Below are 25744 nucleotides of genomic sequence, written 5' to 3' on the forward strand. Positions count from 1 at the left end.
AAAAATAAATAATAAAATTTAAATCAATCCACTTTAAGAGTAAATTGAACAATTTTCTCTTCTTTTAGTATTACCAGTATTTGCATGTTTACTAAACTGAAAAATTTACATGCCAAAGCCTGACGGGATATTTGTTAACGCTAAACGAATCAAAGTAAAAGAGGCCAATTTGATATTATTGTGCTGAATAAATGGGAGAAAAAATATAACCAATTATCTTCAAGGAAGAGCCACAACGATCCAATTACTGTGAATAATGTTTTGTGTTTGTTTCCAAAACTAGTCTGCATAAACAAATCACTGATTCAGCATCCAAATTTGGAAACAGATAAGAAGTGAAAATCTTCTACTGTGAGATTTTTTTATTTTTATTTTTTAATTTGCATCAATATCCAAAAGTGTGTCGACCATCTTTTCACAGCCACATGAATGAAAATCTTCCCCTGTGCATGAAATTTTTGAATTTGCATCCACATCCAGAAATGTGTTTGTTTTGGATACCATCCGCCGAAGGCTATCAGCAATGTTGCCATCAGTCATCATCAAAAGTCAATATTGTCCTTGTGTAAACTCAACACCGCACTTATTAGGCCTCGCTCATTTCACCAATTTAAGTTTAAAATTCGAGTTTTGTTATAGTAAAAAACTTTTAGAAACAGTCACATTTAATTTTTTTTTACTATAGTAAAATACTCTTATATAAAGTCACATCTTAACTCGAATTAAAAACTCAAATCATCAAACTAAACGGAAAATTTGAAGAAGTAAAAAAGAAAGGGATTTTCTCAAAAAGTGAATTACTAGTAATTTTCTACTTTCATTTGTTAAATCTATTTCAAAAACTGTATGTTCTGCATATATTTTTTTAATTTAATGTCATTTTAATCATATCTAACAGTTATAAATTGATCTTCCTAGTAGGAAAGCTCTACTAGAAAAAGTCTCAAGTAAAAAAAAAAAAAAAAAAAAACACAAAAATTTAATATGCTTCGACAACGTGTCTACATCAACGATTCTGTGAATAAATAAGATTCACTAGTAAGGAGAGTATCAATTAACTCCGTCTAAATATAAATTACTAGTACAAAATTGGACAAGTTACTCAAGGCTATAAAATCTCCTAAAAAAGATTTTGGATTATTCTCATTAATGCCCTCTGAGTTTTGAGGTCATTCTCAGTTTGACTTCTTAATTTTAAAAACTCTCACTTTGTCTCATAAACTTTGAATTGTTCTTACTTAACCCATTTTCTTACAATTTCTGTTAAAATGAGACGAAAAAAGAGAGGTTAAGTGTGATCGTGTAGTTTTTATTTGTTTCTTTTTAATAGAAATTCAAACAAAAAGACCACGTGATTGCGTTATTTTTTATATGTTCTTAACAGAAATTGTTATAGAAAGGGTTAAACAAAAACAATTTAAAGTTCAGAAAGTAAAATGAGAGTTTTTAAAGTTTAAGTGGCAAACTGAAAATGACACGTTTAGGGAATATTAGTGATAATAATTTAAAAATATTTTAACTTAAAAAATATAATTGAGTCTTACTATTACAAAAAAAAAAAAAAAAAAAAAAAACTCTATAAATAAAAATCAACTTAGCCGAAAATGGCAAGTAAGACGGAGATCCTATAAGAGATTCTGATCTTAAATTGTAATAGAATGAAATGTGAGTAGGGTTAAAGGACACCGGGGCCCACAGAAGGAGGACTTTGTAAAAATAACTCAATAAAAAAATTTTATTAATAAAATAATTTTTTAAAAATTTTTATTTATAAAATGATTACTTTTTATAAAAAATATTAAGTAATTTTTCTTCATAAAAAATAAAAAAGATCATTTTATTTATTTTATTTTATTAGATAATCATTTTAGTATATTGTCCGAGAAAAGGATGTTAATTGTCAATAACGCTGGGGCTTAGGGAGGGACAACAATCGTTAAGAGGCAAGGTGGGGACCACAATCATCAAGAAGACAACAAAGGCGCAAGCAAAGGACGACCACGATGGGTGATTACGGAATTACTCGTTTGAATGATGAAGCTATGAGGACAGACATTGGATATTAACGTCATTTAACTAATAAATCTCTTAATTTCTCAATATTTACCAATTTTTTTTTAATACTTACCAATTTATTTCCCTACCAAATTCATTATTTAACAAGTAAATATATTATTCATTTTCTACTTACTAATTTATTTACTTTAACTCTATATTACCTATTTAAAAAAATACATTTCTACCCGATATTTATTAATTTCACAGAGTTAAACGTTCAAAAAAACCCCTAAAGTAACTCAAATTCCTAAAAATCACCCTATATCTTGAATGTTCTCCTGCCCCCACACTCGAGAAGACGAGTGCACTGATGGGAAGACAACCGAAGAGGTCACGACAAAGTGGTGATTTACCTATGAGCCCGCGACTATGATTGTGAACTTCCTTAATGTCATGACGGATTTAAAAATTTTATACGTCATGGGAGTTCTCAACGACATTTAGTTTAGACATTATGATTAGATCTGGTTTGTAACAGAACTCACTATTTTTTTAGGCCATGAGGAAAGAAGGAGGCAGTAAGGGTATTTTGAGAATTTTTGAAATTTCAAATTTTAAAAATAATTCTCCTATTTTTCTAAAATTCAGCTATTTATTTTTATTTACAAAAAAAAAAAGCTATTTATTTTTATTCTCCCTAAAAATGCCCTATTTACCTCCTTTTCCCTAAGGCCTAAACCAAAATTATTGGGCCCCCAAAAACCTTTTAAACCAAGCCCAAAATTAACTCCGTGTTGAAGGTGGGAGCAGTCCAGAGTATTATTTCTCATCTCCATTATATTCCAGATCTGACAAGAACCTTCTCCAAGGCTTTCACCTTTATATAACTCGTTTGCTCTAAAACCGCGTATTCTCTAAAATCTCTGGTTTCTTCGTTTGTTTTTATCTCGGAGAACACAAAATTAGGGTTTTCTTGCTTCATATTTGAGCCCAAAAAAAAAATGGCTGATGGAGGACCGGACTGGGAAGGATTGCTCAAGTGGAGCATCGGTCATTCTGATGGTACTCGTCCCCCTCGTAATTTGAGGTATTTCTATTGATTTTCGTTAAAACTATGATTATCGAGTAATTAGTTTTATGGGATTAAGAATTTGATTGATGTTTCGATTCGTTTTTTGTTTGTCGGTGATTATAGTGAAGAGGATAGGAGATGGTTTATGGAAGCTATGCAAGCGCAGAGTGTTGATGTGATAAAGCGAATGAAGGAAATTACACTTGTAATGCAGACTCCTCAAAGTGTTTTGGAAGCTCAGGGAGTCACTGCTGATGATATTGAAGGTTTTTTTTTTTTTCAGAAGTTTAAATTTTACTTTAGGTTTTTAAGCTCTCCTTCATTAGTTTTAATATTAGTGATTAATTTCTGAAGTGGGTTTTGGCAGGTATGTTGGACGAGTTACAAGAGCATGTTGAGTCTATTGATATGGCCAATGGTAATTTCCTTAATAACTTTGCTGTTACTTTTCTGAATGTGAAATAAAGCATTTCATTTTTTGTCCCCTATTTTGATTTTCTTTTATGCTTTCTTCATCGTATGGTTATGGACCTCTGGTTTTGATGGTGCATGGTTATATGGAATGTATTGACATGGCCAATGATAAATGCTTTTACAGTTTTGTTTTCTTGTTGCTGCTCCTTTTTTTTCAGATCTATATGGCCCATTTAGTTCGTTGATTTGAATTTTTAATTCGAGTTGAGATGTGACTTTATGTGAGAGCTTTTTACTGTAGCAAAACAGTTAGATGTGACTGTTTCTGAAAACTTTTTACTGTAGCAAAACTCGAATTTTAAACTCAAATCGGTGAAATGAATGGGGCCACATTTTTGTGGTTATTAGCTTGTGCTTTTGATGTCGCATGGTGATTTTGGATTTTGGTGGCTACCTCAAGAAATCGTATATTTTTTACTTGTGTGTGTTAATGTCATTAGCTATGGAGTTTGAGACCAAATTCTGTAACATCACGTCATTCTTTATGGTTGCATTGTTGGGCTTTTCTTATACTTCTTCATACACTATATTAACAGACCTTCACTCCATTGGTGGTTTGGTCCCTCTCCTTGGATACCTTAAGAACTCTCATGCCAATATTAGAGCGAAGGCTGCCGATGTCGTGACGACAATTGTCCAGAACAATCCACGTAGTCAACAACTGGTTATGGAAGCAAATGGCTTAGATCCTCTCATTTCTAATTTTACGTCGGACCCTGATGTGACTGTCCGAACCAAAGCCCTTGGCACCATATCATGTATGTACAGCTTTTAGTTCTGTGATGAATTGTGTGCTTTGTTAAAAAAAATAAGTGCATGCGCTGTTAGTTTTGAAAACCCCTATTGTTGGTTTTGGGTGGAATATTGATGTACTCTCTTCTTTTTAATGGAATGATCTTCAGCTTTAATCCGGCACAACAAACCTGCTATCACTGCATTTCGTCTCGCAAATGGGTACGGAGCTTTGAAAGACGCTCTAAGTTCTGAAAGCGTGAGATTTCAGAGGTACTGCTGTGAATTAAGAAATTTTGTTTCTTATATTATTGTGTAGTTTGGTATTTTTATAAGGACCTTGAGTACTTATGTGTTCCTGCTTCCTATAATTAACCATTTTTAGGAAAGCCTTGAACTTGATCCAATATCTGCTGCATGAAAATACTTCAGACTGCAATGTAGTTAGCGAACTTGGATTTCCTCGTATAATGTTGCACCTAGCCTCCAGTGATGACGCGGAGGTACGAGAAGCCGCTCTTCGCGGCCTTCTTGAGCTTGCTCGAGACAAAACAGATGGCAAGAGTGGTGGATTGGTTGAAGATGATGAGAAACTGAAGCAGCTCCTTAAAGAGAGAATCGACAATATCAGTCTGATGTCGGCTGAAGATCTTGGGGTAGCAAGAGAAGAGCGGCAACTTGTGGATTCCCTCTGGAAGACTTGCTATAACGAGCCATCTTCTCTTCATGAGAAGGGGCTTCTTCTTCTTCCCGGGGAAGATGCACCTCCTCCTGACGTTGTCAGCAAGCATTTCGAGCCTCCTCTTCGAGCTTGGGCGGCAAGTCCTTCAACTAATAAAACTCCTGATACTGACAAAAAAGCCACTCCACTGCTTCTAGGTGCCGGTCCTGCACCTGGGGCTGCAGATATTCAACATAGTTCTAGTGTTACAAAAGATGCTAATAATAATGGTGTCTCGGAGGGAAAGCAGTAACGTTGTTTTGGGTTTATCTGTATGAAGTAAGTAGGCATTTTTTTTTCTTTTTTTCTTTTTTAGTAATTTGAGATATTAAACGGTTTTAGTTGTGCGCTTTTATGTCACTTGTTTCATTATGGGGCTCGTATGTATCAAAAGGTGTGAGGTGGTTTCCCAGCAGTGTATTATTTGCTCTTCTTGTCTCAATATAATTATATATCGTCACTTAGTGATAAAGTAGAGCCTTAGCCTGGTATCAGTTGGATCAAGGCTATATAATTTTGATTTGTAATTATGACTCGTTTTGTATTCATCTGAAAGTCTGTAATGCATATGCTTTTACTAGCTCTGCTATCTACCAATCTGTTGCTCTTTGCATTTGTCTTTAGTACTTACGATTATTTGGATTCTTTTGGTTGAAAGTGGGATTTATTGATTAACATTGTCAAAAAGGCAATGTGATTTGCTGGACAGAATGTAGAAAACCGAAGTCAAGCCCAGATTTCATTTTTGGACTAGTTTTATTTTTGCAACCAAGTCACTCGTTATTTTGTTGCCCTTTTGAGGGTCAAAATGAAACACTCTGTTGTCTTGAATGTTGCTCTGTTTTGGGCAATTTTCGATGATTTGGCTCTTAGATGGAGGGTAATTGAAAGCTTTTTAGTTTCTTAGGCGTCAAGGGATTTTTTTTCCCCTAGTCTTCAAGGTTAATTGTGAACAGAAGTGGCAGAAAAACCTTCAAAGGCCCCGTTTTAAAAGGGGGGCTTTTTTTTTTTTTTTTTTTTTTTTTTTTTTTTTGAGGGTATTATTTAGGAGGGGTCGCTTTATTAATTCCATCTTCAATTTAACGACATAAATTAGAGTACATTAGCAAAATTGCCCAAACAAAAATAAAAATAGTCCTTTTTATTTTCACATCACCTAACAATGCAAACTGCAGGGGTCATAACAGAAAAGACAACTGCATTCCTTCATTATGATTGGAAATTTCTATTGACTTTCAATCTTTGCCATGTGGGTGTGATCCTTTCCGTCATGTTTCATCTTCATGGACTGCCTTAGATAGTCTCCATATCTGACCTTCTTGTACATGGGAAGAGACCCTTGTGAATCTATAATATGACGTAGCGGTTCAATTTCCACCTCATCACGGGGAACAAAAAATGTCGCGTAAGATAACCTTGTTTTGTTGTGGTTTGTCACAGCTCTGTGCTCTATACTTTTTGTACTTGCCATTGCTCAATATCTGCCGAAGCGACAACAGAAGTTGGATCTCACAAAAGAAAATTACATAATCATCAATGACTCGGAACTCTTATAGGGTGTTTTGGTATGAGGATTCGTGTCATGGTTCGAATCATGGTTCGTGACTCGCTACAGTGTTTTCTCTCACAAAAAACACAGATAAACCGAGAATGGTTCGAAATCATGATTCTGAATCCGTAAACTAATGTTGTAGTACCTCAATGATGTCACCGACATTGACAACCAAAGAATTTGGAAGTGGATTGACTGGCACCCATCCTCCTCGGTGGAGAATTTGTAAGCCGACCACATCGTCTTCTTGCATGAGTATGGTTATGGTGCCTGCGTCCGAGTGGGGACTTATTCCTAGCACGCTATCAGGCATTCGACATGGAGGATAGTAGTTCACGCGCAAAGCCTGACCCAACTCTTTATGCAGCTCAAGTAGAGCACCCTTCTCCATTCCCATTATCAAAGATAGAGAACCTAGCAGCTCCACTGCTACTTTTTTCACTTCAGTTGAATAGGTCTCAATTGTTTGCCTATGTTAGTATGGACATAATAAACAAACACATTAAATATTACTTAAAATCACTACCATAGAACAATAGCAGGTTATATATTAATAAGCGAAACTGTACTGTCACATAACAATATGAGACTTGTTAAATCGATAATAGTGGAATTTGTGAAAGTATATTTTGAGAATTGAAATTAGAGGCATACTTGTATCCCTTTGGTTCCGTTGGCCAGAACCTAAGCTTCCTAAACCGGGAAGGGTAGACAAGCATCATTAGTGCATCCGACCAATCCAGCGTCTGCTCTTCGGATACGACGTAAGCATGGCCATATCCTTGTACGTCATCAGGTGGCATTGAAATATTGTTCTTCTCTTCTAATGGAAGTGCAAAGAACTCAGCGGAAGCATTCTTAATCGCCTGCAATACTTAGCTTTCCACTCCGTGATTCACCACCTGCAAATCAGTACTTTCCGGTTTATCAGTCCTTGTGAGCAGCCTTAGTTTAAATCCATTTTGGCATTTGTTTTCTATTCTAAAAATTCAGATACAAGGAAAGTAACACCATACATATGTGTGTGTGTTCGTGCATAAACTCGTCTATATATATAATATATATATTACCTGGAAAAATCCCCATTCTTTGCAAGCCAAGTCCAGTTTCATAAGCTCCTCTTTGTTCCCTTTTGAGAGCAAGGATAAATTAATAACAGGAACTTCAGATGAGAGATGAGACATGTTTAGTTATTTTGCATCTCCTGTTCATTCCTAATGTATCTTTCAGAAACCTGAAGAGGGTCCTTAATGACCATCTCTTGAACATTTGGTACAGGCAAAGAAGATGCGTAACTTGGTATATCTTCCTCTTGTTCAGTGATTGAACCCATATTTTTTCTCCCCTCAATTTGGATTTACAACATCAAACGCCAAGGAATTTATACAGAAATGATTGAGTTAGTTATAGTTTTGTCTCTTTGGCAAAGATGATACAGAAATGATTGAGTTAGTTATAGTTTTGTCTCTTTGGCAAAGATGATACAGAAATGATTGAGTTAGTTATAGTTTTGTCTCTTTGGCAAAGATGATACAGAAATGATTGAGTTAGTTATAGTTTTGTCTCTTTGGCAAAGATGAACTTTTAGCACTCATAGTTTGAGATTCTTTGTGCCTAGAACACTTGTTACTTAGGTTGTGCCTAGAGGGACACTAGCACAAGGACACTGGCTCTATTTTGTTTATAATTTCTTTGTTTTTTTATGTTTGCAACTTTTCTTTGGAAACGGCAAGGGACAAAAACATTTTTCTGTTTTCTCTTTTTAATATGTAATTTTTATGGTTCTTAAACTGTTTGACCGACTCTGTCAATACCATGTAATTGTTTCATTGGCAAAAATGTTGCTCTTGTCTATTTTTTATTTATGTTAAGTTGTGGAGTCTAATTCATTGTCTTGATGATTTATTGTCTTACGCAGTTCACAGATCGATGTCTAATTTTCTATGTTCTTTTGGGATATCTAAGAACATTTTGCCAACATTACAGCAAAGGCTGCATAGTCAACAACTGTTTCTGGAAGAAAATGGCCTATTTAGAACCTCTAATTTTTAATTTCACATCCGAACCTTATTAAGTGTCCAAACTCAGAACCAAAGCACTTGATGCTATATCTTGTTAAGTACAAATTTTTTTTTTAGCTGTGTCATGATTTTTTTGCGTTTTTGAAATATGTAAGCATTTCCTGTTGTTTCTTTCTGAATCCCTTGTTCCTTTTTTATGAAAGAATATTGATGTCTGATGGCAATTTTCGTTAGTTTGGAGAAAGGATTTAGCTACTTCAACGTGTGTGGCTAAAGTTTAATATTAGCACTCTTGGCCCCTGAACTTTATGGGTTTTGACAACTTGCCTCTTAAACTTTTGAGTTTGATACTTAATCCCTCAACTTGCTAAATGGTTGCAAGGTGCCCCATTTTACATTCATGTGTTGGATTTGGGGGTTGATTTGGAGATTAGAGTGATTTGTGTTAGGGTTTGAACTGAGATTTTTGGATTATTAGTTAGATATGCACTTTTCCGTGCTCACGTGGCGCAACTATTGGCTTTTTTTTTTCCTTCCGCTAATTTAACGGTCATTAATAAAGTGGGGCATGTTGCAAAGGTTTTGCAAGTTAAGGGTGTAAAGTGCCAAAGTTAAAAGTTTAGTGCAAAAGTTGTAAAAATTCGAAAAATCGAGGGGGCACCAAAAACTATGTACTGGTCTGAGATCTTGCAATCTGCCACAGTTTATATTTGTCACTCATGATTCTTTTACTTGAATAAGAAATCTATTGATTGAATAAGAAATCTATTGATAATCATAGTTGATAGGGAATATTATATGCGTAAGTCTGAGGGAGTAGAAACCAAAACAAAGCTGAATTTTATTTTTATGTCACAAAACCAGAAAAGCAGACAAGGGTCATATCTGAAAACAGAGAATTTTCTATAGAACTTTCAAGTCTTTGCCATCTGGGTGTGGGCCTTTCCATCATGTTTCATCTTCATGGACTGCCTTACATATTCTCCATATTTGACTTTCTTGTTCATGGGAAGAGAACCTTGTGACTCTATCATGTGATCAAGTGGTCCAATTTCCACTTCATCTCTTGGAATGAAAAATGTTGCATAAGATAATCTTGTCTTTCTCTCGTTTGTCACAGCTCTGTGTTCTATGCTCTTGTACTTGCCATTACTCAGTATCTGGCACACAAAAAAGAACAACATAAATTGGAATTTCTAACAAAAGATTTGCTCAATCATCAAACAAGTTGTAAAGTTAAAAGTACCTCCATGACATCGCCGACATTGACAACCAAAGCATTTGGAACTGGCTTAACCGGCACCCATCCTTCTTGGTGTCGAATCTCTAACCCTGTGACGTCGTCATCTTGCATGAGTATGGTTATGGTGCTTGTGTCTGAATGTGGACTAATTCCCAGCACTTTATCTGCCATGCGACAAGGGGGATAGTAGTTCACGCGTATGCCCTGCAACAACTCTTTATGCAGCTCAAGGAGAGAGCCTTTGTCCATTCCCATGACTAAAGATAGAGAACCTAGCAGCTCCAGTGCTACCCTTTTGAGTTCAGTTGAATAGGCGTCTATAGCTTCCCTACATTAAAAGGGTAAAAATAAAATAAAAATAAAACACTGAAAGGCGCTATATACTATTAGTAGCGATATTAATATAAAAGCATAGTTTATGTCGTTGTAAGACGTATTGTCATATAATAACGTGAGACTTATTTGGTAGTACTAATATAATATTAGTCAATGTGATAAACGGTATAGTTAATTTTCGAAAGATGCTCAGTTCTTTTTTAGTGACGCACGGTGATGAATATCTGTGCTCTTAATTTTTTAAAATTTTGAAGTCAAGGGCATACTTGAATCCCTTTGGCTCGGTTGGCCAGATGCTAAGCTTCCTAAACCGGGAAGGGTAGACGAGCAAAATAAGTGCATCAGACCAATCCAGTATCTGATCTTCAGATACCACATATGCATGGCCATAGCCTTGTATGTCATCAGGTGGCATTGAAATCTTGTTCTTCTCTTCCAAAGGAAGCTCAAAGAACTGAACCGTAGCGTCCTTCATCGCCTTTAATACTTCGCTTTCCACTCCATGATTTACCACCTGAAAAAGAATATTCAGTTGAAGAAGTCCTTACAGACAGGCTTTACTGTTGAATCGGAATTTAATTGAATTATTAATCACCACATTACCTTGAAAAATCCCCATTCCTTGCAAGCCAAGTCAAGTTTCACGAGCTCCTCTTCGTCCCCTTTCGAGAGCAAGGATAGATCAATAATTGGAACTTGGGATGAAAGATGAAACATGTCTAGTTTCTTTTGCATCTCCTCTTCATTCCTAATGTATCTTTCAGGAACCTGCAGAGGGTCCTTCATGACCATCTCTTGAACACTTGGTACTTGCAAAGAAGGTGCATAAGTAGGTATGTCATCTTCTTGCTCTGTAATTGAACCCATATTTTCTCTTCCCTCAATTAAGATTTACATCATCAAGATGCCATAATTTATACAAAGATGTTTCAGTGGCAATCTCTAGTTAGTTTTTGTTTTTTAGCACACTGAACTTTTATCTGAAATATTAGTTTGAGATTCTTTGCCTAGAGGGCCACTAGCAAAAGGACACTGATTTTACTTTGCTTATTAGTTATATTTGTTTCTTTATATTTGCAACTTTTCTTAAGAAACGGCACTAGCAAAAAACGATTTCTTTCTCTGTCCCGTTTAATATGTACCTTCTGTGCTAATAAAAATAAACATATGAGAAAATTGCTGAACTTATATCCTTTTATATAGTACATGGGTTTAGATTTTTACTCATTACTCTTGATTAGTACCCATTTGTTAATAGTTATTTAATTAAAAAGGGTATTAATCAAGAGTAAGAGGTAAAAATCAATACTCTTACATTTTTAAGGGTATTTGTCAAGATTTCTCTAAACATATAAAAAAAATTGGGATTACATATAGAAGATATTTGATTTTTGGATGAGACTAGAAGAGCCAATCCTTTGATCTTTCAGAAATACTTCTTGGAGAGTATTGGTATCTATAAAAAAAGATGCTTGATTCTTTTAGCATGGGAAGAAAACAAGTTCACTTCTCGATTTTTCAATGAAGAAATTTTCTTTTTTTTTTTGTTCAGCCAGGAAACTGACAAAAACATCTTCAGTTCACAAGAAGCTAAAGGCTGCCCTTAGAAACAGTGCGTGAGATCTGGTTATTTCAGTTAATTAGATTTTTAAAATTTTGGAGTCTTTGAACGCAGTGTTGCACCGCAATATTCTCTTCGAATTTAATGTAAACTTATGTTCTTCTTTGTTCGGTTTTCGTAGGTTCCGTCACTCGAACAATATAAGATTGGTTACTTCAGGGTCCAAAATCAACATTGGTTGGAGACATTAAAAGCAAATTTCCATTAAACTCGACTACTTGACATTGCATATCCTAGCACTCTACTATTTCCATCCAGTGCTTTGGCAAATTCTTCATAAGCTTCTATAAGACCATATAAGATATTCAAATCCTACTTACTAATAAAGACAAGAGAGAGAGAGAGAGAGAGAGCACTAACATAGCAATTAACAACAAACATAAAAAGTTTCATCTCGTAATTGCCTCATACTTCCTTGCAAAGCCATGACAAAGCCCCGGATTCCGATTTTCCCGATCTTATTGAGGAGGGCAGAAAGTGATGACATAGCGAGTAGCTCTGCACTTGTTAAGGCTAGTTGAGTCATCAAAAGCATAACTATACGCCTTTGGACATATAGCCTTAAAGAGATTCGCAAAGAGTGTGGGCTTGCAAGTATTCGGGTTGCTATAGTTCCCTGTGCAGCAATACTTGGCAGATTGCATTGCCAAGCATGCACTCTTGCAGCCCACAACTTTGCCTTCACTCTTCACTTCTAATGCCGAAGGACAGCATACATTCAAGTCAACCTCACAAGACGCCACCCCGCACCCGATCCCACCCCCAACGGGCTTCATCGAAACCGGCAAGTTGAACCCATCAACCAAGCTCACATCATAGAAATGCATGGGTGAATTCGAAGTGCCGAGTGTCATTTCCACCACCGTGGCAGGTGGTACCCCGCCCTTGCCGTTGCAATGTAACTGGTTCGAACAATCTCCGGTGACACACGAGCCTTTCCCGTTGTTGTCGAAGTTACAGCCCTGCCTGCCCCATATCCTGCCAGACCACTTCTCCGGCACATCAAGGACTACTTCCTCCCCGCTGCCTAGGTGGAATCCACCGTCCTTCGGGGTGGCTTGGCCTGCGCTTCCTAGTATTCCGGGCCATATGCTCTCCCGGCAGTTGTTTACTACAATGAGTTGTGCCCCATCTGCAATCCACACAAATTTAGAGAAGTAAATTTGTAATTCAATGCACTGCAAAGTTTTAAAAAAAAAAAAAACAGAAATAAAAGTTCACCTGAAATGCTTAGTGAGGATAATAGACAGAGAAGAAAAGAGAACAGAAATAAGGAAGTTGGCATTGTTTTGTGAGAGTTAATTTTAGTGTGTTTTGTCAGAGAATGCTTCTTACTTAGTGAAAGAGACAAACTGCAAGCTCTTTAAGCTGTATGATTCACACACAGAAATTCAACGAACCCTCTTAACGGCTACATCAGATCTCTTCTTTTTCTTTTCTTTTTTCTTGTCTGTGCTATGGTCTTTTCGCTTTTACTTTCACTATAAAGCGCATATATGCTATACTTCAAGTGCAGGCTTTCTTTATTTGCACTAATCAAAACTCACTAACTAGAAATTTAGAATCAAGCTATAGATGAAATAAGAAACATCCATATATCAGTGGTAGCCCCAAAAAAAGAAATGAAATCTCTTTTGTGATGCGGACAAGAGATATCTATAGGACCCACAGCATCTTTCAAGTGGGAAGCAAGAGTAAGATGAAAGAAAAACCATGTGATGTGAAAATATATTTATATATATACACATATTTATATAAGCAAAGTAAGGACAAGTTTATTCCTGTAGATTAGATGTTAGAACAGGTATTAAGAGCATTATTTACTATAAAACACGAAAAGGAAAAAAAAAACACAAAAACAAAAAACAAAACAAAACAAAAGGAAGAGAGAGGAAAGTGTCATATCTAAAAGGAAAAGCATTTTCTTGTTTTTAATTTATGGGAGGAGCAACTATATTACGGAATATTTGTACTAGGTTGTGCTTTCAAGTGGGAAGTGGGAGTGAGATGAATGAGACCATGTGATAACATTGTATCTACTAGAGTCACTATCAAGCAAAGTGAAATTGACAAAATAATTTTCTTTATTTTTTATGAAAAACGACTACCAAGCCATTTTTTTGTAAAAATTGATCTACTAATTGTTCCGTAATCATTTTACAAATTAAAATTTTTGAAAAATTATTTTACTAATAAAAGCTTTCCTATTGAGTCATTTTTGCAAAAGCCTACAAATTAATGCCAAGTTCTATTATTCTTGTGAATTAGATGTTAGTACAAGTATCAAGAGAACAAGAGCATCACCAAAAGAGCAGACATAATTATGCTTCTCTCTTTATGGTATTGAATGAAATCTTCTTTTGTGTCCCTGAAGCACATTTCTTTTTTTTTTTTTTTTTTTTTTTTTTTTTTAAGGATAACGTTTGTTTTGAGATACAAAGAATGAATATACTAGTAGGAAGCATAGGTCCATCTGTTCCTATATAAAGATCTTTTGAATCTAAAGCGCACTACAAATCTAAAGTAAGAATATCTTTTTACAAGACTCTAATGCTTTACATTTGTTTTTAGGATAGAATTAAAGACTCATGTTGATGGAAGTAAAAATAAAAATTAAATAATCTCTAAGATTGCCGTTAGCTTTTTTAGAAGCTGCTCTTGACAAAGATGAGTTGCTTGTCTATTTGTTTTAGTTTTTAATATACATACATACTTTTACGAAAGTGTAGGGAAGTAGGGAATAAATAGCATATTTATCAAATATAAATATGAATATCATATTTTATTTTTTTAAGCTGTGTTTTTATAATTTTACCCTTTTTTTTAATATGTAAAGCTATGTAATTTTCAATTTCACAAAAAAAAAAGCTATGTAATTTTCACTTTATTCTTAATAGATCTAGGATTTTCAAATTGAGGTCCAATTATAAATATTCAAAAATTATGGGGTTGAAACGCAACCTTTACGAGGCAAATGATATTGTAGCCATAAAACTTTTGGACAATTGTATTTGACCTTACTAAATTTTTGAGACATAAATTGGGTATTCTTGGTTTTACGTAGTAAAACTAATAAATGCATATACACCAAAATTATGTTGTTTATTTTCAATCTGCTATTTATTTTTATCAAAATCAAAATTATGCCATTTCCCTTCCTCCCCAAAATTTTATATCTTGTATTTGCTAATGTCGTTAGTTGGTTTTTGCTTTTTTTTTTTTTTTTCTAGGAACGTTAGTTTTTATTTTATTTTATTTTATATATCTAGTATTTTAAGTTTATAAGAAAAAGTAACTCCATATTTTGAAGGAAAAATATAAATTAGAAATTAAAAAAGAAAAATTGTTGGATGGTCGATTTTGGTCTTCCCTTTAGAATTAAAATCTGAACTTTTTTGTTTTTAGGTAAATGGACGAACATTTTTTCAAAAGCAATTCTTTTTTAGAGCAGTCAACCATTGATATATCATTGTTATTATGGATTTACCAATGATTTATTATTGATAAACCGATAAATCATTAGCTAAAATTTGTTTATCACTATATTGGTCATTTAGTGATCAACCATTATGGCTCCATTTGGTTTATGATTTCGACTTTTGAAATTTAAAATTTTTGTGAGAAAAAAATATTGTAGTATAATCAATAATTGTGATTTAAACTATGCAAAACCCTTAAAATAAACATACCTTAAGCCTGATTTATTATCAACTCGATCAATAATAAACCAATTGATATAAAATGATCATTTTACTAATTTTACAAAACAACAATCATTTAGTAAAAAAAATTAAAAATTAAAAAACGACCGCTTTTTTGCACATACTCAATTAGTTAGTCAATATGTTTTGGGTTATTAATATTATCACTCTTATGTCATTTTGGTCCCTATAAACCTTTTAATTTTGATAAACTATTCACTGAATTTTTTTTTGACAATTTATGACTACTGAAATTTCTAAAAAATAATCTCATTCCAATCTTATACTAATTATAATTTTTATGACAATAGCATTTATTATTAGTTAAGAGTTTTAAACAACAATAACGAGAATATTTTATTTTAATGTAATTATTTTTGTAAAAATTTTAATTCTTATGCAACTGAAACATGGGTCCTTCTATAAAATTTTGAGAAATCGTTGGCTAGTTTTACTATATTCACTAATATTGTCAAAATAATAATAATAATAAACAGAAATAAAAGGGTTAATCTCATAAGTAGTTGGGGAGGTTTACCGTTAATCTCATTTTAATTCTTAATTTTTAAAATATCTCACAGTTAGTTTATGAGGTTTTAATTTTTTTAGTTTCAATCATTTCATCAATTAACTATTAAATATTTGATAGTCTATGTAAATTAGAACCGAAATTGAAAATAACTAAAATTTAACTATAAACTGCGCAATTCAACATTTGTTTTTTTTTTTGTGTTATTTTAATTTATAGATTTTATATATTTTTAATTTATGTTCTTAATTTACACATATTCTGTTAAATATTTAACACTTAGATAATATAAGGATTAAATTGTAATAAAGTAAAACTTTAGGAATATTATCACTAATGCTCCTAAATTTTAATTTATTTGCACTTAATCTTTTTTGTAGCAATTTCTGTTAAAAATAGATAAAAAAAAGAGAATAACGTAGTCACGTGATCTTTCTATTTAAATTTCTGTTAAAATAAAATATATAAAAATCACGTGACCACACTTAATCTCTTTTTTCTCGTCTAATTTTAACAAAAAATTATAAAAAAAATTAAGTGAGAATAATTTAAAATTTAAAGAATAAAATAAAAATTTTTAAAATTTAAAAAATAAATTAAAAATAACTTTAAAGTTTAAAAACACCAATAAAAAAATAAAATATTAAAAATCAACTCCGACACGTATAAAACGCAATCGAGGTGAACATGAGGACCATTAATAATAATAAAAAAAAAAAGTTAATAACTAATAAAAGTAAAAAAAAAAAAAAAAAATTCAAAGATCAGGCGGTGGCGGTGCTGGGCTAAAACACTCTCACCATTTTATTTTTCCTATCTAGTTCTGCCTGCCAAGCTAAACCCTTCCTTCTGCACCGATCGAGGGTTTTTCTATTTACAGAAAACAAATAACGACGACGACGATGCTAAACACCGCAGCAAAGCATCTCTCAAGAGCACTGACTTCGAGACTAGTACATCGCACCGCGAAGCTGGGACTGGGTCCCACCTACCTTCGACCGTCAATTCTCGAGCGATCACCGCCGTCCAGATTTCTCCACGACGGAATCAGCGGCTCAACCGGCAACCATGTCTCTGTCTCTCTTCAGATGATCAACTATGCTTTCTCTCACGCCAGGTCTCACAAATCGGGTCTCTTTTTGAATTTCCCCCCTCTTTTTTCTTTTTATTTTTGTTTTATTAATGTAAAATTTCCTTTCTTTTTGTTATTCAAAAATAGAATAGAATAATATAATTGGGTTTGTGGACTTTAGATGATTCGTACGGAGAAAGTATGCTTGTGCTTGAGCAGTGTTTAGGGCAAGCCCATGATAATGATGATTCCAAAGCTTTGGTCTTCATGGCTATGTCTACATTGTTGTCTGAAAGGTTGAATGTTTTTTTTTTTATTATTTATTTTTATTAAATTAAAACAAATTTGAAAATACTAATTCTTAAAAATTGATGTGTGTGTATATATATATTATATGTTTATATTTTTTCCCAGAGGAAACTATGATGATGCCATAGAAAAACTCAAGGGTGTTCAAGATTTAAGCTTATCGTCAATTGGGGTTAGAGGTAAATAGAAAAATGTTTACATTTTTGCTTAATCTGTTTTTATTTTGTTATTATTTATTTTTGGGTTTTACGTAAATGGCTGAAGAATCTATCTGGGTTTGGTGAAGTTGCTGCAATGGAAGCACTTGTTGGGCTACACTTAGAGCTTGGGCAGGTAAATCTCTAGACAGATGTTTCATTAGATTGTATTTGTTATTTTGGATTCATGGAGATAAGTTCTCCCTGTGTAGGATGATTCTTCGAAAGTGCTCGCGGATAAATGCTTAGAAATTTTAGGACAAAATGAACTGGAATCTAGTGGTGAAGGTGGTGAGATCATACGCGCTCGTGCTAAAGCCGTAAAAGGACTGGTTGAGCTTGTTCATGGCAATATTCAGTCAGGTAGTTCTAATGCTGCAAAAGAAGTTTCTAATTATTCTATCATGTGCTTACTTAGTGTTTTTCTTTCTCCAATCTGTTTGGTTCTTTGCAGCTGAGTCTTTCTTCATTGTACCCGGGGATAATAAAGGATTAACTGGTGAGGTTCTTTTTCTTGGTGAACGGATTACAATTGGAATGCGTGAAAAAATCCTCTTTGATTATTTTACCAATACTTTATTTAAGTATGCTACGCTAAAATGAAATTTAAAGCCATATGTTAACCTTGCAATATCTGCATAGCCTTGATACTTACTGAGTGTTCTTTTCATAGATTTGAGATGAGAATTTGAACTGAAATTCAAATTTTTGTTAGAGAAAACATTGTAGTAAACTAAAAAGGTTGAATTGTGATTCAAACCTGCAAAAAGAACAGGGCCTTAGTTGACTTGAGCCTCGCTTGTTTTTTCCTTTCAAAATGTTGTGAATTCTCTAAATATAGTTTTGAATACTAGATTGATCTATTTCAACTTGAAGAAAAAGGCTTCGTTTGCTTGATGGAGAAGACAAGAATTGAGTCCTAAGTTTAGATTTACCATAGGCTTACTCCCATTTCTACGTACTTACTCTATGAAGGCCATAACACATACTTATTACACCTAAGTCGTATATATAAGCTACTTGACCTGCTGTGATGTTGAATCGGGCCTTGAGGTGTTTTGCCTTTTACGAGGCGAGGCATAAGCCTCAAGGCACTTTGAGACGTAAGCCTAAAAAAACTGCCAATAAAAAATTTGAAAAGAAAATAATAGTAATAAAAACTAAATCCATACTCAATAATCAATAAAGATAAGAAATTTAACCAAACAACCCACATAAAGACAAGTCTATTTCACTACTAGAGGCCATGGTTTTTAAAAGCACCTGAGGCATACGCCTCGGGGTGCGCCATGTGCCCTGAAAATCGTCCTCAAAGCCTACGCTTTGAGGTGGTGGAGATGAGGCGTGCCTCTGAGCAGCGCCTCAAGAGGTGATTGAGACGTGTACCTTTCTACTTTGAGTGTCTTCTAGGTTTTTCTAAAGCCCACAGCAGGCGGGCCCAAATTTTAAAGAAGCCCAAACAACCTAGGCCCTCAATCATTAAGAAAAACCCTAAGACCTAAAGAAATGAGACAGAACTAGCCGCTTCAATTTCCTCATCGCATCTCTCCTCCTCCGCTTCATCAACTAGCTGCGGGAAAAAGAGCAGGCCAACTCTTCAAGTGAGTATCTATTCCAATCTCTTCTCTTGACTTGGTTTTTTTAAGTGGGCATTGTTGTTTGACTCTTCAAGAGTTTTTGTTTTTTTGTATTTTTTGTATTTTTTTTTTTTTTGCTGAATATCAACAAAAGTAAATAGTTGTGACTTTGTGGTGGAGTGTCTTTGTTTCTGTTGTAGATTGTAATGTTGCTTTTTTTTTTTTGGTAGTTTAAATTAGGATGAGAGCTCCATAAAATGCTAGTGGTGGTTGTAGCGGGAGATGGGGCCCGCTTGAAAATATGAAAAAGAAATTACATTAGAAAATGACTTATGTTTACCTCCAATGTGTGTTCTGCAATCAAATTGTTAAAGGAGGTGTTAAGAGAATGAAAGAGCACCTTGCTTGCACTCATAAGAATGTAAAACCTTGTCCTAAGGTTCTTGATGAAGTGAAGAAAGAAATTAGTGACTATATGAACAAGGCAACTGCTGAAAAACACTTGGCGCAGCGAAATTTTGAAGAAATGGTGGATGTCGGCTCGTATTTTGGTGATGGATATGTTGGCTCTTGTCGTGGAGGTGGTACTAGTCAACCACGACAAGTAATTAGTGAAAGAGGAGTTAGAGGTCCCATGGACATGTTTATGATCGATGTGGATGATGATGAAACAAACAAAGAAGGACCTTTGCTTAGAACATCAACAAGTGAAAGAGGCGCGTTCTTGAGTATGTCTTGACATTGGTAGGTTTTTTTTTATTTTTTTAATTTATTTCATGAAAATGCGCTTGCGTTTAATATTGCTAGGAGCCCCTCCTATTTTAATGTGTTGATCAATTGGGAACTATGGTAGAGGTCTTGAACCCCCAATTGTGCACGAGCTTAGAACACGGATTTTGAAGGAGAAAGTATTTTGATGTTGGTTGTTTGGTTAAATTTCTTGTTTTTAATGATTATTGAGTATGGATTTAATTTTTATTGCTATTATTATTTTTTTTTTCAAAATTTTTTATTGGCATTTTTTGAGACTTATGCCTCAAAGCACCTTGAGGCTTACGCCTCGCCTCATAAAGGCAAAATGCCTCGAAGCCCGATTTTGCCTTTTAAAACCTTGCTAGAGGCATAAAAAAGACTAAGGGGTTGTTTGGTTGGGAGATTCGTACTCCGATTCGAATCATGGTTCATGGTTTGCTACAGTGTTTTCTCTCACAAAAAATACACGTAAATTGAAAATGGTTCTAATCTTATGATTCTAATCCATGAATCAGACGTCTCCTAAATAGTTATCCAATCGTAATATCATAAGGTTCATAAAGCACTTCTAAAAGCCTAGATCTCCCAACTCATCAATCATCATCACTACTAAGAGAAGGATCAACCAATTTAAATCTCTCATTGTCGACAAATTCTTGACTGTTAGTGTCACAATCACAGTCTATCCACCCTTCTTGATCCTCTTACACAGTCTCACTTGAAGAATGGTTCTACTTGGTTCCCGTGGCTGGTTCTGGACTTGGTTGATGAAACGGAGGAGATGCGAAGAGGAAGAATGTGAAGGAAATATGCGGCTGGTCTGTCTGATTTCTTTAGTTCTTAGGGTTTTTCTTAACGATTGAGGGCCTAGGTGGATTCTTTTTATTTTTGGGCCCGACTGTTTTGGGCTTTAAACAAACTCAGAAAACACACAAAATAAAAAGGTGCACGCCTCAACCACCGCTTGAGGCGCTGCTCGGAGGCGTGTGCCTCTTCCCCCTCACCTCAAAGTGTAGGCTTTGAGGCGAAATTCCAGCACCTAGGCATGAGGCGCGCCTCAAGGCGTAAAAACCACAAACTTACCTTTCCTGCTAGTCGTTACTTCTACGACGGGGGATGACCGTAAGATTATGCCTACTTTATTTTAGGCTTCTAGACTTATATGTTTTGTGGTGAATGACTATCGTTTTAGGACTTTTTAGCTGTTATGGAGACATTATTTTAGATTTCTCACTTTTTATTTAGTGATAAAAAGGCCTTTTTATGTATACTGAAGACATTGTTTATGGATTTTGCATGTAAATACTTGATGTTTCATATTGTTTCAAATAATCTATGATTGTTCAAGTTTGAGGCTTACACCTCAATGCACCTTAAGGCTTACGCCTTGTCTCGCAAAGGCATACACCTTAGTACTTGATAGAAATTTTAAACATTGCTTTATATGACATTCAAAGAATTTTAGGGACAGCTTGTGTTGAGGGTAAGTGTTGGGACTTGAGAGTAATCAGCATCAACCTTTTGAAAGGTTTCAACAATTCATATTCAGAAGATTTATCTCATCTGTTGAGGTTAGTAGCTTTTAATTGCATTTTTTAAAAGGAATTTACAACTCGCTCTTGAGATGTATGTTTACTAAATACCACATGTTACTGACATTTTTCCAATAATAGAGTTTTTTATTTTGTTGAATGTATCCAAGGAAAGATTGTGACACAGTGCAAACCTGAAAACTTGTGCAGTTAAACCAAAGAATGATGTGCTTGTTGTGAAGCATGATATGGCCCGTCCAGGCAATTGCCTATGCGTTTGTAGAGGAGGAGAGGGCGGGGAAAAGAGGGACTTTAGCCTATGCTGTAGGTGGATGATCGTGTATAATCATAGGCGATGTACTTGGACTGTTTTAGTGTGCAAATAGATCATCTAATGTAGCCATAGTGACCGTTCCCACGTGTTTCAATACGCGTATCATGAAAGATCAGATGTCCTGTAGCCTGTTATTAAAAAAAAAAACTATTCTATTTTGAAAATTTTCATGATGTGTAGGCAGTGCCACTCTATCCTATGGAGAATTCTTGCATTCCACACACAACTTTTCACTGGCAAAGGAATTATACCAGAATGTTGTCCAGCAACTGTCGGAGAAAAAAGATTTCAGCAACCCAGATTCCTTAGCTGCTTGTAATATGTCCCAGGAGGAGGTTTTGTTAGCAGCCACATGTGCTCTGGGACAGCTCGAGGCACAGCTTGGGTAACTTTTAAATACTCTTCAACCTCGCTCTGCTATTTGTTGGAATCATGATTCTTATAACACGAGCATCACTTGTATACTGATAGGAACTTTGGTGATGCTGAAGATATATTGACTAGAGCTTTAACAAAAGCAGAGGAAGATTTTGGTTCGTTTCTTTTGTATTGCTTTCTTTGTTAATCGATAGTTATGTAAAGCATATCAGAATTATTTTCTGCCCTCTCGACATCAGGTAATGATGAATCTAACTCCCGTGCTCATGTGACTCCCATGAAGGTTCTTATCATCCAAAGGTTGGAGTTGTCTTAACCTCGATAGCTCTAATGTTTAGGCGAAAAGCAACACAAGAGCGCTCAAGTTCTCTTTTGATTCAAGAGGTTAGAATCTACTTATACTAAAAATGCATTTGAAATTGAATTTGCCAAATTTTATATTTCTTAGTCTAGCATTTCCCATATTGGTTATCTTTCATTTTACTTGAAGTAGCACAGTGACTAGATCGATTTAATTTATTTATAATAAAAATGTATTTGAAATTGAATTTGCCAAATTTTAGATTTCTTAGTCTAGCATTTCCCATATTGGTTAGCTTCCATTTTACTTGAAGTAGCACAGTGACTAGATCGATTTAATTTATTTATAAAAAAATGTATTGAAATTGAATTTGTCAAATTTTAGATTTCTTAGTCTAACATTTCCCATATTGGTTAGCTTCCATTTTACTTGAAGTAGCACAGAACTAGATCGATTTAATTTATTTTAGGGCATTGGTTTGCCTGTAATTAAGTTAAAACCACCTACACTAATTGGTATTTTTTAAGGGTTTTTAGTACAATTACCCCCGAACTTGTGGTTTAGCAAATTGCCTTCTGAACTTTTAATTTTGGCAATTAACCCTCTTAACTTGTTCAACAGTTGCAATTAACCCCATTTGATAAACAGATGTTAAAAAGCTGATGAAAATATACACGTGCTGGTCACGTATGATTTTCGAAGGGAATAACCGGTATTCTGTATCCAATAATTTTGAAATAAGATATTGATAAACATAAACTACTCCTTATTCATAAACATAAACTACTCTTTATTCCTTAATTATTAGAAAAAGGCTTAGCACTATCTTTTTTGACATGGCCAAAGGGCCATTATTGGATTAGAAGACAAATATTCCATCAGATACGTATCATCCCACATCTCTCTCACTCACTCTCTCTTTCTTTTCATTCTCCTTCCCACATCAGATAAGGTTTTCATGTTTTTGGTTCCGAACAGGCTGTTGCCTCGATTGCTTTATAGTCTCTCGCGGAATAGTACAATTGCTAGGTTCAGTTAGAAGCAATCATCGCTGCTGTTCTCCAAGAAATCGCGGCAAAAGTGCTTGCCGACACTGAAAGTACTGGTGACTTTGGAAACCCAAGCTGAACCCAAGCTGTTCCGGCGATGCCACTCATCAGAAACGACAAGATTGTGATCTTGTTGCTCAATCCCAGCAGAAACGAAGCAAAACCCGCTCATTTTCCCATCTGATTCCCACCAGAGCAGTACCGTATGAGGTGGCCAGAGTAACAGCTGCTGCTATTGCCGGATTTCTTCCTGTTGGAGGTGGTGAGGTGCACCACAGGTACAGTTGGACTGAGAAGGCGATGAAGAGTAGATTCCCTTCATCAGCCGTCTTTCTCCGCCGCTAGTTGCTGGAGTTTCGAAGACCTCATTGTGCGCCGCCGCTGTTCGTCCGATTTGGGCGAATCCGACACTCATTTGACGTGATTTTGGTATCAAAAGATCCAGAGGAAGATGAGGAGCGAAAGGCCCAAGCTAATTTCACCGATCTGTTGCCGGAAAACTAAAATATGAGTCACTGATTTTGACCTAAATTTCAGAAACCCATTTTCCCTCTGTGTATTTTGTCATGAAGTCTGCTCTCCAAAAGCCTGAGGTACCCCTTTCAAATGTCCCATGTGCACGTCTCACGTGGTGTTTCTGTTAATGATTTAACAATAACGTTTATCAAATGGGCTAATTGCATCTGCTAAACAAGTTGATGGGATTAATTGTGAAAATTAAAAGTTCGGGGAACAATTTGCTAACGTACGATAAGTTCAGAGGGCAATTGTGCTAAAAAAATCCTTTTTTAAATATCAACGTGGTGGGACTCTGGCTAGGAGAACCTATTACGTAGATCAGGGTGGCGAGTACTTTGGGAATTGAGTCCTCAATTTAACCACGCCTTAGTCCCTAGTAATTCTTATTTTTAACATTATACCCACGCAACTTACTGCTAGGAGTGGGGAACTAGTTTGTTTTCAAGTCTTGCTTAGTTTTTCAAAAGAGTTTGGATTCCTAGCCAAGTATTCTCGTTGGCCCATCATCATCATCTCTGAATGTTGTTTTGTTAAATATGTTGGGTTTTTGGTGTCGACTTTCCTTGCACAAACTTGTGCTGCTTCAGTTTTCATTTTATTTTCCTGAGGATTTCTTCTGTGTATTGTTACTCCCCCTAAAACTATCGCTTACAGGGACTTTATAGAAGGGCTCTAGAATTGCTGAAAGCTCCGCCCTTGGATACTGAAGGTATGATGAAGATGTCATTTTCCTTCTCATTTTAACCAATCAAACACCCTTCTATATTCGTCATCGTTTTTTATTTTCTGGTCTCTGTAGGTGCAGAAGCAAAGGTCGCAAGAAGTGATATTATTGCCCTTGCAAGAGGTAGTAGCCAAGCATCTAGATTAGTTCTCATAAATGTATTAATTGCAACATATCCAATATAATGATTTATACCTCAGCAATGACCAACAAGATCACCTTTACTTTTACTAGTGATGCGTCCTGGAATATATGCTGTAAAAATTGAGTTTGTTCTCCATTTTATTGGAGTATGGAAGTCTCATAATGCATCAAAAACAATACCATTGGCATCTTATTAGCTCGACGCAGGGGTCATCATTATGTCAATGTGCTATGTTGATCTAGAAAGAGAATTTTGAGGATTTATATAGATTTTGTTCAATTGTATAGGTGGCTATGCGGAAGTACTTTGTGTCCAACAGAACAGAAAGGATCAAGGGCAGGAAATGAAGAGTTGGGCAGAGGCTGCATGGAGAAACCGCAGACTCTCGTTGGCCGAGGCACTAGCAATTTCCGAAGAGTCTTCGAAAACGCTGGTTATAGATACTCGAATCAGCAGGGCCCTGTAGACTAGTTTCACTCTTATCCAGCTGCAGACCTCATTACATTACCTTTTGCGTCTTGTGAAATCATAGAACAGTTGTATGAAAGTTCAATGCCATGTATAACCTCTGTAGTTTTGCCAGAGAAACCCCAAAAACCAGTTTTGAAGTAGTGAATTACAGAATAAAATCAAGGGGCTTCCAATGTTCTGTACAGACTGAGTGAACAATAAATTGCGGTTCAAAAATTGTAACCTCAGGCACAAGAAATAGTAGGATGCCCAGATTTAATTGAGACTTATTAGAGAACTTGAAATGTATCACAATTCATCTTTTATATATATATATATATATATATATATATAATTTCAGTGTTTAGTAGAAGTGACTCTGCAAGTGATGTTACAAAGGCCCC

The 25744-nt window shown here is 35.1% G+C and overlaps 4 protein-coding genes and 1 pseudogene across 5 annotated transcripts; 2 read left to right on the forward strand and 3 right to left on the reverse strand.

The window, feature by feature from the left end:
- Nucleotides 1-2831: 2831 nt before the first annotated feature.
- Nucleotides 2832-5590, forward strand: LOC21392791 (hsp70-binding protein 1). Its single transcript, XM_010109022.2, has 6 exons — nt 2832-3085; nt 3194-3336; nt 3438-3488; nt 4081-4302; nt 4447-4549; nt 4662-5590. The coding sequence occupies exons 1-6, from the start codon at nt 3000-3002 to the stop codon at nt 5248-5250; spliced, it is 1194 nt and encodes a 397-aa protein (XP_010107324.1). The 5' UTR covers nt 2832-2999; the 3' UTR covers nt 5251-5590.
- A 632-nt stretch (nt 5591-6222) lies between these two features.
- LOC21392792 lies at nt 6223-7882 on the reverse strand (annotated as a pseudogene).
- Nucleotides 7883-9484: 1602 nt separating this feature from the next.
- Nucleotides 9485-11016, reverse strand: LOC21392793 (protein SRG1). The gene is made up of 4 exons (XM_010109024.1): nt 10753-11016; nt 10416-10663; nt 9817-10141; nt 9485-9730 (listed from the first exon to the last, which is right to left on the reverse strand). Exons 1-4 carry the CDS (start codon nt 11014-11016, stop codon nt 9485-9487), a joined length of 1083 nt encoding a protein of 360 aa, XP_010107326.1.
- A 936-nt stretch (nt 11017-11952) lies between these two features.
- LOC21392794 (thaumatin-like protein) lies at nt 11953-13137 on the reverse strand. The gene is made up of 2 exons (XM_024172828.1): nt 12992-13137; nt 11953-12902 (listed from the first exon to the last, which is right to left on the reverse strand). The coding sequence occupies exons 1-2, from the start codon at nt 13053-13055 to the stop codon at nt 12229-12231; spliced, it is 738 nt and encodes a 245-aa protein (XP_024028596.1). The 5' UTR covers nt 13056-13137; the 3' UTR covers nt 11953-12228.
- A 3588-nt stretch (nt 13138-16725) lies between these two features.
- LOC21392795 lies at nt 16726-25647 on the forward strand. Of its 2 annotated transcripts, XM_024172822.1 has the most exons (12): nt 16726-17131; nt 17254-17368; nt 17487-17560; nt 17668-17714; nt 17791-17941; nt 18033-18077; nt 21955-22159; nt 22246-22307; nt 22436-22536; nt 24676-24730; nt 24821-24868; nt 25178-25647. In XM_024172822.1, the coding sequence occupies exons 1-12, from the start codon at nt 16903-16905 to the stop codon at nt 25354-25356; spliced, it is 1311 nt and encodes a 436-aa protein (XP_024028590.1). In that variant the 5' UTR covers nt 16726-16902; the 3' UTR covers nt 25357-25647. The 2 variants fall into 2 exon arrangements, with proteins under 2 accessions (XP_024028590.1, XP_024028591.1); XM_024172823.1 differs by lacking the exons at nt 24676-24730; nt 24821-24868; nt 25178-25647 and adding an exon at nt 23432-24210.
- Nucleotides 25648-25744: the final 97 nt, after the last annotated feature.

Source organism: Morus notabilis, unplaced genomic scaffold, assembly GCF_000414095.1.
Source record: "Morus notabilis unplaced genomic scaffold, ASM41409v2 Scaffold1175, whole genome shotgun sequence".
NCBI lineage: Eukaryota > Viridiplantae > Streptophyta > Magnoliopsida > Rosales > Moraceae > Morus > Morus notabilis.

What these genes read in the sequence shown, in the direction of transcription:
- LOC21392791 (XM_010109022.2), top strand. Translation starts at nt 3,000, where the DNA reads ATGGCTGATGGAGGACCGGACTGGGAAGGATTGCTCAAGTGGAGCATC. An exon ending in AGCCCTTGGCACCATATCAT is followed by an intron (nt 4,303 to 4,446) that starts GTATGTACAGCT and finishes AATGATCTTCAG; the next exon opens with CTTTAATCCGGCACAACAAA. An exon ending in GAAAGCGTGAGATTTCAGAG is followed by an intron (nt 4,550 to 4,661) that starts GTACTGCTGTGA and finishes AACCATTTTTAG; the next exon opens with GAAAGCCTTGAACTTGATCC.
- LOC21392793 (XM_010109024.1), bottom strand. Translation starts at nt 11,016, where the DNA reads ATGGGTTCAATTACAGAGCAAGAAGATGACATACCTACTTATGCACCT. An exon ending in ACCGAGCCAAAGGGATTCAA is followed by an intron (nt 10,142 to 10,415) that starts GTATGCCCTTGA and finishes CTTTTAATGTAG; the next exon opens with GGAAGCTATAGACGCCTATT. An exon ending in ATGTCGGCGATGTCATGGAG is followed by an intron (nt 9,731 to 9,816) that starts GTACTTTTAACT and finishes TTTGTGTGCCAG; the next exon opens with ATACTGAGTAATGGCAAGTA.
- LOC21392794 (XM_024172828.1), bottom strand. Translation starts at nt 13,055, where the DNA reads ATGCCAACTTCCTTATTTCTGTTCTCTTTTCTTCTCTGTCTATTATCC. An exon ending in ATCCTCACTAAGCATTTCAG is followed by an intron (nt 12,903 to 12,991) that starts GTGAACTTTTAT and finishes TGTGGATTGCAG; the next exon opens with ATGGGGCACAACTCATTGTA.
- LOC21392795 (XM_024172822.1), top strand. Translation starts at nt 16,903, where the DNA reads ATGCTAAACACCGCAGCAAAGCATCTCTCAAGAGCACTGACTTCGAGA. An exon ending in TCATGGCAATATTCAGTCAG is followed by an intron (nt 17,942 to 18,032) that starts GTAGTTCTAATG and finishes GGTTCTTTGCAG; the next exon opens with CTGAGTCTTTCTTCATTGTA. An exon ending in TATTATTGCCCTTGCAAGAG is followed by an intron (nt 24,869 to 25,177) that starts GTAGTAGCCAAG and finishes TCAATTGTATAG; the next exon opens with GTGGCTATGCGGAAGTACTT.